The 12147-nt window shown below is 41.7% G+C and overlaps 2 protein-coding genes across 2 annotated transcripts in view; one reads left to right on the top strand and one right to left on the bottom strand.

Moving 5' to 3' along the window:
* The window catches only part of LOC311289593 (protein NLRC3-like), a 258776-nt gene that overhangs the window by 184244 nt on the left and 62385 nt on the right, over window positions 1–12147 (bottom strand). The gene's annotated exons all lie outside the window — the stretch shown is intronic.
* On the top strand, window positions 9346–10875 carry LOC311289100 (uncharacterized protein; the record flags this gene model as incomplete). The annotated part of the gene is made up of 1 exon (XM_084406858.1): window positions 9346–10875. One exon carries the CDS (start codon window positions 9346–9348, stop codon window positions 10873–10875), a length of 1530 nt encoding a protein of 509 aa, XP_084262984.1.

Genomic DNA, 12147 nt, shown 5'->3' with positions numbered 1-12147 from the left:
TGAAAACTTGAAACACTTGAAAACTTACTACAGTATTCTCAGGATCCGTTGCTCCTCGAAATACCAGCACTTCTGACGTACATTTTCCAATATTATTATTACGATAGTATTATTCCTCACAGCGCCGCGAGACGGTGTAAACAAGTACAATGATCTGAACAAACCTGATGTGTTTTCTCGAGCTGATATGGGGGCGTTCACAGTTTGCATGGATGCCTCAGTCATTTGCGTTTGAATAGCGCGCGCTCTCCGTGGGCAGGGTCACATTAAAAATAATTAGCTGAGATGAGAACGACTGACATCTCGCTCTTTTCATACAGATTACATAAACTGAGAATATTTGTTTTTAAAATTGTTTTTTATAAAAAATACTTCAGAAGAGAAAGAAGACTAAAAGAAGAGAATTCAAGCTTCATGCCTTTGTGTCTGTATGCCTGTTTGACTGAGTATTCGCTGAGTTATTGTTCATTTTCGGACACATTTCAGAATTGACTTCACTGACAGAGAGAAAGCAGAACTCACATCATGTTTATTTTGCTTTATTTGGCAAAAAGCACAACACTTTGTTTTTATTGTGAGTATACACAAAAATACACACTTAACAGGATCGATTGATGTATGAAACTGGTTTGTAAGATCAAAGTCAACAGAGTATTTGGAGTCTCGTTTGAACTTATAAGAAAAAAACCAAGCAAATCACGCCGGCGCGTTTGCTGACCCCAGAGGGTTAAGCCCAAGCAACCGTGAAAACCTGTTTGTTCCACTTGCTGGGAGTGGTCCACTGATGAATGTTTGAACTTTCAGTCTTTTTAGTGTTTCAGAAAGTTCATTGAAATCCTTCTTAAGGAGTTCTGACTGCTCTTTATGAATATCATTCTTCCCCACATGAATGATGAGTCGATTTGCAGTCTTATGTTTCATCAGAATGTTCTGAAGTTCCCTGTTTATATCAGAAGTTGTTGCTTGTGGAAGGCAGCACGTAGTTGTATCCCTGCTGCTAATGTTTCTGATTATGGAGTCCCCCACTATCAGAGTCCTTGGCTCGGCTGCACTCTGAGCTGAGTGCCGCTGTCTGCTCGACCTTGAGCGCCAGTTAGCATCAGTGTTAGCTACTGGCCCATTCAGTCTGTGTTCGAATACATTCATCACGTTTGGGGATTCCTCATTTACATTCATTAGTCCTTCAAATCTGTTCTCAAGATGTATAGGCGGTGGTAGGAGACCAGTGTTTGCAATCCTTGTCAGAGCCGTATCTGGGGTAGAGGATGCTACTGCGGCAATATGTGATGCTCGTGACAATCTGATGTCTCGAGTGCCTTTGGGTCTCGCTCCCTGTTTGTGCCATCGACAAGTTGATCAGCTTGTTTCTCTACACTCAGTATGGCCTGTCGAGGAGCACTAGTTTCATGGGACTCACCGGCTGTATGCTGAGGGCGTCCATGACGAAGCTCTGTTGTGTGTTCCGTCTGGTTTGGTGGTCCCGTAAGTAACTTTAGAGTAAGTAACTGTTTCAAGAACTGCAATCCTTTGTAAAAGTCTGTGGCAATTTGTGCAGCAAGTAGATTCTTGAACCAGAAGAGGCATTTTCTCCCTTATCCTTATAAATGTAGGCAGTTGTGTTTTCCTTTCCCCGGAATGTAAGCTGGTCGGATAAAAGAATTCTGCGTTTTTGTAGTAATCCAAACTTTGTCGTTTGAGCACCGTGCTGATTTGTTGAAGTTAAAATTAGGTGATAAAAGGAGATAAAATATATATTTAAAATATAAAAGCGATAGAGCAAACCGTGGATCAGTAAGCAAGAGCGTCCGAACAGTAGCTGAGCAAAAAGTGAAGCTACTGTTCGAATCAAATGTTTATCAATTTACTGCTAATCAATTTACAATCTTTATATAATGTGTTTTTCTTGATTTTTTTGGTTGATATTCTGTTAAAATAAACCAACCATAAAAATGATAGACCTTTCATTTCTTTGTAAGTGGGTGTAAGGATGGACTTTTACTAAGACTGAATTCAAGAATTTGAACCTGCAGTAAAACAATTAAACTCACTAATCTGAAGAAGAGATCTATGGGACAGAGAGCACAACACAACTTCTCCAATCTCGTCTCTTCCCCCCATGCTGAGTTCCTGACTCCTCACACTATCTTCTCCCCTCCAGATCTCATTCAGTCATGCAAAACACACACACACACACCTATACTCTCTCCAGTTGTTTTATGAGAGGTCAAAATAAATACTTCTGGTGCGAATGGTAAAGTTGTTTCATTCCCGCAGCAGCAGAACAGTCAGAACAAAGAAAACAATGCCTGTTCTTCTGATGTGGGAGATGCCCCAATAAAGATAATAGATAACAATTTGTGTTTATCCCCCAAACTCAGGCGTGACCACTTTGGGCACGAGAAAGGGTCCAGAAAAAGCTGAATAAATATTTGGGTGCTAGATGTTTATTGTTCTTTTGTTCCACTTGGGTATTTAAAGGGAATTGTCAAACCACTCCAGGAAGCATCTGTAAACAGAACTTCCCACACTGTTGCTGTGTGTCTCTATTGCCAGGTATGCTGACTCTTTTAAATTATTTTTGATATTGCATTTTGAATTATGTTTGTATTTTATGCTGGTCAGTTATGTATTGTGTATTCTGTTTAATTCTTTTAATTGATGCTTAACCTTGCCTGGCAAAATAAATGTTACATCTTGATTTATTCTGAAGTATTCTGAAATCATTATTTTAATATATTAAGGAGGCTGGTGCTACCGCAAATCTTAGTTAAGGTAGGTCAAACTACAGGCGCATGTATGAACGGAGCAGTAGGCACGTCATCTGAAGACCTTTTGATTTCTGTCTATCACTGATTTAGCAAGTTGTATGGAAATGGCTAAATTAAACTACACTCTCTTGTTCGAGTGAGCAGTAGGCAACCGACTTTAGAGGTATTAGCAAACCCTACATCCTCTGACTAAAATCAGAATTAACAAGTTTGTGTCCGTGAGAAACACGATCTGGCCGACGTGATCTCTATGCGGCATTGGGTCCATAATGTATTAATAACTGAAAGTATGGAATGTCAAGAATAATAAAGTTAATTAAATCACAATTCATCTTTTGATCGGCTGTTAAGAGAGGAAATCAGTAAAAACAAAGAGTCACTTAAATTTGGAGTCAGATTAAATTATTCATGGAGTCAGAATTAAAATTGGAAAACAACTGTTTAATAAATTAAAGTGATTTTTCCAGAAGCGCCCGAAAAGACATACACGTTGAATTCCCTTCGACCAAGACACCGGACACCGTCTTTGGGCCGGTGATTGGAGCTTACAAAGTGGTGACTGCCCTCCGTGATCTCCCAGTCTCAGGCGAGTGACGTCTTTCGGCGCGACAATTCAGATCCTAACGGAGCATGAGGTTTGAGCTTCTCCTTCTCTGTCTCCAGCTACTGTGGTAAGTCAATTTTTCTGTATCTTTTAGAAAGTGTTGAGGGAAAACCTAGACGCACCTCATATAGACACATTGGTAGAACGGGTCGGAATACCCAGGATAGACCGGAACCGCAGAAAACCGGTATAAATCTAAGATTACAAGAAAAACATGGCTTATCAGGGAAATGGTAGTTTGAGTGTAGACAAGGAGGTAATGGAATCTATTGCTTTGCAAATCAAAGATCTTCTTTTTCGTTTGCGTAACAAGGGAATAGATTTTGATTGGAATAATGAGCAAATTTTAGCCTGGTACGCAACCGAGGGCCGAAAACTAGAGACTAAATCTAATTTTCGGAATATTCCGGTCGCGATCGTCTATTTGCTTCGGCGAAATGATTTGGCAACTATTGCTGAAAACGAACGCGTAATTTCAAACATCAAAGAGCTAGAAAAAGCACGATCAGATGAGTAGGTCGAACCATCTGTGTATGATAAACAAACTTGGGCAAGACAGGGCGACGCGATGGGAACACAAATTAAAAAGCTTGAAAAGAAAATTAAAGTAGATAAACAATACACGTCCGCGCTCGAGGAGTGCTGCGGTTCTGCAGGCTTTCCTATAGCTGCAGTTAAAATAGCGGCGATAAATTCAAAAATTGGCAATGATGTATACAGTGATAGTGATGAGGATGATATGGTAGCAGCTCTACCGAGCGGCATCCAAGATCAATCATCCCTGACAGAAGCTTGTAGACAAACTCCAAAGGCACGCTCTAGTCTGGGACTGTGCAATCTTTCTCCAGAACCCGCGACTGAAATGTATTATCCAAATAGATCTGAAGAACCGAAACCCTGCAGTCCCATAAGATCTCGAAGTAAATCTGGCACTGTTCTCCGAAAACCCGTAAAAGTTGCTGTTCTTAAAACAATGACTAACGCAGATGATGAAGTCACTACCATTAGCCGACCTTTAACTTGCGAAGAATGCACAAAACACAAAGAAGTTGTGGGCATGATGCCAAGGAAAGGCCCTTTTCAACCCTACTGGGACAACTTAATGTTACAGGCCTCAGTGTTCAAGTTAGAGCCTAGAGACGTTTGGCAAGTAGCCCTCCTCACTATTCCAGACGAGCTAAAACCAAAAATGTCACGCGAATTGAGATCTGGAGAAATTATAATCAAACAGGAAGATGAGGATGAAAATGAGGTTTACAAAAGATTGAGGGAGACTTTATTAGAGTTAAGAGGACCAACACACGTTGAGTGGAACAGAATTTTAGACATCAAACAGGCCACCAAAGAGCCATTTGAAATTTATGCTGAACGTTTATGGGTGACCTACAAAGAGCATTCAGGGTTAGAGGATGCACGGCGTGATCAGGAAGTTTTACTTCAACTCCTGAAAAATAATGCAGGTCCTCATATACAGCAAGCGCTCGTTCATGGAGCCGATCCATCCGAGAATACAGTACCTACCGGTCACTGGTGGATTGGGCTTCCAAAATAGAAGCTAGACTCAAGCAAAGCAAAACTCGTTCCGTTTCAACAACACAATGGCTAGCTGAAGGGAAAGGAAACAAAAAATTCAATCTAAAGCCCAAATCTCAACCCTTCTGTTACTTCTGCAGAAAAAATAATCACATTACACAAGATTGTTTCAGATTAAGAAGGGCCGAAAATAATCAAAAGGTAAACTCTAAAGCTGACAATGACATTCTTAAGCGGTTAGAGAATTTGATCATAAAAAACAACTCCTCAGGGAGTAGCCCAAAACAAACGGAGGAACAACCTAAAAATCCGAATAATCCGTACAGGAACCTCCAAGTAGACATCGCTAACCTGTTAGCAAAATACAACAATCCCCAATAGGGGTCCGTGGCCTCCGTTGCTATAGGAAGTGTTATCACAAGCGGAAACCGAATCAAAATAAGAGCGAACCTTGGAGGCCGGTTAGTTAACATTCTTATTGATAGCGGAGCTGCTTGTTCTTGCACAAACATTCCGTTACCACTAAGCACGCGAACAATCCAAATTAAAGGTATAGGCGATACTTTGTTGACAGCAACTCAAACAAAATCAGTCCAACTCGATTTAGGCATGGTAGTGCTAAAAGAACAATTCTGGTATTTACCAGATAACAGCGAAGGAACTGTATTGGGTATGGACATTATGAGAAAACATGGCTTTGTAATTCATTGCTTTGAAAAACAAATTGAAGTACAAACAAACAAAACGGCAAAGAAATGCCTGCCTCAAGGCAGGGCCAACATTATGTCCATATCCAGCACAGATCCAATTCAACTTCTCATCAACAAACACAGCGATGTTTGGGCTAATCATGAACACGACTGCGGCCTCGTTGATTTTGAACTATGAATTGAGGGAGAGCCCCCTCCCCCACAAAAACAATATCGCATTAAGCCAGAGGCAGAGGTCGCTATTCATGAGATAGTGAAACAACTTGAGATTAGAGGCATAATTCGGCGATGCTGTTCAACTACAAATTCTCCGTGTTTGCCAGTTCCAAAACCTAACGGTAAATGGCGTCTTTTACATTGATTATCAGCGTCTCAACAAAGTTCTGCCTAAAGCAACAGCTATAGTGGCAAATCCAGCTACAATCTTATCACAAGTTTCAACCAATGCTTCGTGGTTCACAGTGCTTGACATCAAAAATGTTTTTTGGTCTATTAAAGTCAAACGAGAAGACCAGTGGAAGCTGGCATTTACTGTAAATCAAATGCAGTATACCTGGGAACGAATGCCGCAGGGCCTTCACAGCAGCCCAGCCATTTTCCATCGAGCTGTGGCAGATGTGCTCAGTCCCTTACTAGGGACTGGCAAAGTAGTTCACTATGTAGATGACATACTGATAGCCACAGAGGGAGGTACACTATTTAGGATACACTCTGACTCAAAGTCACAGAGCTTTAACAGACGACAGGAAAAAATGCATTGCCGAACTGCCTCGACCTTATACTTTAAACTCGTTGCAAAAAGTATTAGGAACAGCAAACTATTTACGAGATTTCATCCCTGATTTTGCAAATACCGCCGCACCGTTGTATTCGCTTTTAAAAGGAAAAACAAAACCAAATGATGTCCTTGAATGGCCTGATGAACACGAACAAGCTTTTACAGATTTGAAACAGCGTTTGTGCGCCGCGCCTGCCCTGGGTTTGCCCAACCCATCAAAAGTTTTCCACATTCAAGTAGACGCGCATGAAATTACACTAAGCGGAGTCTTAGCCCAGGAATATGGAGGGAAACTGCGTCCAATCGCTTACTACAGCCGGAGAAAATCTCTGGTTGAACAAGGATTCGACCCATGTACACAGCATGTGCTTGCGGTGCATTGGATGTTAAAAACAACAGAACCCATTGTAGGTTTCCAATCTGTAGTTATACACACAATGCACACGCCTGTACGAATGCTGTTACAGGGCCGAATAAAGGGAGTTTCCTCCCAAAGATTAGCGAGATGGCTAGCAGACATTCAAGCGCGCGAAATCACAACAAAAAACACATGAATTTTGCCACATCTGCTCGGGGATGTTGAGGGACACCTGCACACATGCCAGCCCAAACAAGAGGCACAAAGCCTTGTCCATGACCAGCCACTTCCAGGCCAAGTGCATGTGTACATTGATGGTTCTGTCAAAATGGTCATTTCTATACTGACTGTGCAGTGTGGACCCCTCATCTTCCCGATACAGATGCTAAACGGCAGTTGTTGTTTAAACTACCAGCTAACATATCCGCACAAGAAGCTGAACTCATTGCACTGCTAGAAGCGATCAAGGCACACCCTGAACCGCTCTGCGTGCACACTGACAGTCGTTATTCTTTCGGTGTCGTAACTGATTTTATGGCACAATGGCAATTGAGAAAATTTCTCACCTCCGCCGGAACGCCCATAAAACATTTCAACACCATAACTGCGATATGGCAAGCTGTACAAGCGCGAGAAAACTCAATTTCCGTGGTAAAAGTGCGCGCGCACATTAACAGAAATCCAGATGAACATGAGAACAACAATAACATTGTTGACCAATTGGCTAAGCTGGCAGCAGTGAAAGGCAACCGTTGGCAAAACGAGACAACCTCTGTCTCTGTAGCAAGTGCTGCACAAGTCACACCCATCGACCTCAAACAGTATCAGTAAGATCTGTGGGTCTCTGATGGAGAACTTGTACCACACTTGAAACATGATCAGATGGTGAACATAATTGAAGGCATAGTAATCCGAGATGGAAAATTTGTCGTTCCAGAAGCCCTCCAAAAGCCAATAATCAAATTATATCATGATTATGCGCATGTATCGGCAACAAAAACGGCACAGTTGATACAAAAACAGTTTTGGTGGCAAGGAATGACAGCTGACATTGAAAGATGGTGCTATGCCTGTCTGGTGTGTGCGACAATTAACCAGGGAAAGCTAGGCCGAACTAACCTACGCAGACCAGAACCACCAAAAGGGCCTTGTGATAATTGACAAATTCTCAAAATGGGTTGAAGCAATTCCCACTCGCAATAATACAGCAAACACTGTGGCACGTGTGATGGCGAACCAAATCATCCCTCTTTGGGGAGCACCCATTCAAATTGAATCAGATCAGGGGACTCACTTTACTGGACAAGTCATGAAAAATATGTGCAAAATGCTGAACATCAAGCAAAAATTTCACATCCCATACAGGCTGCAAAGTTCTGGTATGGTTGAACGTGCGAACCGCACCATCAAAGAAAATATTGCTAAGCAAATAGCTCAACACCAAAACAGGTGGAGTGATGCTTTACCCACTGTTCTGACTGTGCTGCGAGCAACCCCATCAAAAGCTACAGGCATCAGCCCATATGAGCTTATGACTGGAAGGAAGATGAAGTTACACATTGATCCAGAAATTTCACCAGCAGACCTGGGGCCCCTCATGCTCGCAACTCAGCAGACAGTGTTTGTGCAATTGCAAGAAAGGCTGAAGGTGCTGCACGCCCAGGCTGGACTGAAACAACAGCAGTCAGACCTGACAAATGATGCACAATTTAACCCAATCTCTGAAACAACATTTTCAGAAGGAGACATTGTGATGGTACGCGTTTTTGTAAAACAAAACGCATTTTCCCCTAGATGGCACGGGCCCTATGAAATTAAAGCTGTTTGCAACAGTTGTGTGGCTGTGACCATCAGAGGAAAATGAAGATGGTACCACATGTCCCAGTGTAAACGGTTCAAAGGTTCATTGAATTAATTATGATCTTTTTCCTTCATAGGACACTCATCGCAATTCCATGGAGGCCAGATGCCAGGACGGTGTCCGGACCCACCTGCATCGAATTGGGACAACGAGTCACACTCGCACACACCTTAGGATGCGATAGATGGGTATGGAAATATATTAAGGGGCCATCCACATCATACATTCCAGTCACATACAAAGAAATAGTCACATGGCCCCCCGGATTAGCACCGGAACCAAACTGTGCAACAAAAATATGCTGTAAGACAGGTTCTACCCATCTTCCAGACAAAAACCTCACAAGCTACACACGCGCACCAAAATTTCACCACAACATTACCGGCTTGGTACCAACTTGAATTCCCAGATTCAAATATTGGTAACATGCACACACTATATGAAAACAACAACAATGGCGGAGATCCAAAAAAAAATGTTATTCCACTAAGGACCTCCAACCAACCACATATAGATGTACACACACTACAACGCATAACAATACACATTTAAAGTTTACTGAACTTCTTTTCAATCTAACACATAAGGTGTCTAACAATAACTTGAAAACATTTGTTTGGACTGGCCGAAAAGAAGGAACATACTGTGTGGGAAAATGTGAGGCAAATATGGATAATTTCACTAGCCCTCACAATTGTTCATGGACTTTACACCATTGCTTTAATTTAACCACATGCGGTTACAAAAACCCACACAGTTTCCGAAATTGTATACCACCCCGCCAGGTGGCATAATCAAAGGAAATGTAAATAAGACTTTACTACATGATGTCAATCTTGTGATAACACGTCACGATGTCTCCAATGTGTTATCTGCTTATGTAAAACACTGTAACTTTAATGATAAGACGTATACATGGCTACAGTCATGCATCGATGATTTAATTTCTGATTACAAAAACAGACTTGCAGTTCAAATTCCATCTGCTCGTACCAAACGAAACCTGTTTGGAAATATAGCAGGCCTTTTTGGCTCAGTTAATTCTATATCCAACACTTGCAAAATAACAGGTCAATCTCAATATTCAACTTGGTTGGCAAATCAGGTGGCTACTGGTTTTCAACACATCACCAATAGTAACGAAAACATTATCAAAGCGGTCAGATCTGAGGCGCAGGCGCTTCTGTTGACCAGTCAATCAATTTTCAATCAGACCCATACCATCGAGCATGACTTAGCCTGTAGATTGTATGCACAAGATTTGTTAACTGCAGCAAGACAAGAGATTTTAGATCTTCGTCTCCATAAAACACCTAGGCATGTTTTAAATGATCTTATTGAAATTTTAGATCTGCATAGATGGCTTGCATCAGAGAGAATGAAAAATATTAAGTATTCTGAATTGCTTTCAACATTAATGATGTATACTGGAAATGAATGTACTGGCTGTATTGGGTTCTTTGCCACTTTCCCTCTAATTCACCCAGATCAAATTTATCTAAATTCCACTACCATACACTCTATTGGCGTGGTAGTGAGGGATCAAATCATAAAATGGGATCATCTGACGGGGTATATGACTTTGAAGGGCACTGAAACCTTGTTTACCACTCGCACCTGTTGTCATGAAACATCTAGTTACATTATCTGTACCTGCAACACTCTACAACCCTTTTCTTCCAATGATTCTAAGCTCATTAATGTTCAGTCATTGCATGGTCATTCTGATGCTGTTCAAGTGTCTCACACACAGTGGTGCGTCGTCAGCGAGATGAATTCCTTCTCCTATGGAGGTCTGACCTGCCCTGCGAACCACACGTTCTGTTTGGAAGTGAAAGAGGACTTTTCAATGGGTCAGATAAACATCCTGGGGAGGGTACCGATGGACGTGGACGTTTCTCCCTGGTGGGAGGACACTTTCTATGAACAGAGCACTCAAGCTTTGGTCAAAACAATGGACTTGGTGCAAGAAATCATCTTACAGACTGAATACCATCTCAACCAAGCGCAAGTGGAAGCGAATCTGGCGAGAAAGACTGCAGAAATCCTGTCCAGCTCCTCTACCTGCTCAGCAAGGTATGCTTATACCTGGTGGGACTGGACGTTCCGTGGATGTGTCCTCGCCAGTGTGCTCATCTTCTTGTTCACACTCTGCCAGTGCTGCTACTTCAGATGCCTTCTCCGCACAATGCGCACTTCAACGAACGTGGCCATTGCGCCCAGTCCATTACAGGTACCAGCCCTAAGGAAATTGCAGCCATAAGCGGACTTCATCAAATTTTGGCCCCTCAGGGACTGATCTAAATCTGCCCCAAGGGGCCAGGGGCGGAAACTGTAAGGATGGACTTTTACTAAGACTGAATTCAAGAATTTGAACCTGCAATAAAACAATTAAACGCACTAATCTGAAGAAGAGATCTATGGGACAGAGAGCACAACACAACTTCTCCAATCTCGTCTCTTCCCCCCATGCTGAGTTCCTGACTCCTCACACTATCTTCTCCCCTCCAGATCTCATTCAGTCATGCAAAACACACACACACACCTACTCTCTCCAGTTGTTTTATGAGAGGTCAAAATAAATACTTCTGGTGCGAATGGTAAAGTTGTTTCATTCCCGCAGCAGCAGAACAGTCAGAACAAAGAAAACAATGCCTGTTCTTCTGATGTGGGAGATGCCCCAATAAAGATAATAGATAACCATTTGTGTTTATCCCCCAAACTCAGGCGTGACCACTTTGGGCACGAGAAAGGGTCCAGAAAAAGCTGAATAAATATTTGGGTGCTAGATGTTTATTGTTCTTTTGTTCCACTTGGGTATTTAAAGGGAATTGTCAAACCACTCCAGGAAGCATCTGTAAACAGAACTTCCCACACTGTTGCTGTGTGCCTCTATTGCCAGGTATGCTGACTCTTTTAAACTATTTTTGATATTGCATTTTGAATTATGTTTGTATTTTATGCTGATCAGTTATGTATTGTGTATTCTGTTTAATTCTTTTAATTGATGCTTAACCTTGCCTGGCAAAATAAATGTTACATCTTGATTTATTCTGAAGTATTCTGAAATCATTATTTTAATATATTAAGGAGGCTGGTGCTACCGCAAATCTTAGTTAAGGTAGGTCAAACTACAGGCGCATGTATGAACGGAGCAGTAGGCACGTCATCTGAAGACCTTTTGATTTCTGTCTATCACTGATTTAGCAAGTTGTATGGAAATGGCTAAATTAAACTACACTCTCTTGTTCGAGTGAGCAGTAGGCAACCGACTTTAGAGGTATTAGCAAACCCTACATCCTCTGACTAAAATCAGAATTAACAAGTTTGTGTCCGTGAGAAACACGATCTGGCCGACGTGATCTCTATGCGGCATTGGGTCCATAATGTATTAATAACTGAAAGTATGGAATGTCAAGAATAATAAAGTTAATTAAATCACAATTCATCTTTTGATCGGCTGTTAAGAGAGGAAATCAGTAAAAACAAAGTCACTTAAATTTGGAGTCAGATTAAATTATTCATGGAGTCAGAA

The sequence above is a fragment of the Rutilus rutilus genome (assembly GCF_951802725.1).
Source record: "Rutilus rutilus genome assembly, chromosome: 4".
NCBI lineage: Eukaryota > Metazoa > Chordata > Actinopteri > Cypriniformes > Leuciscidae > Rutilus > Rutilus rutilus.
This window is presented reverse-complemented; position numbering and strand designations above follow the sequence as displayed.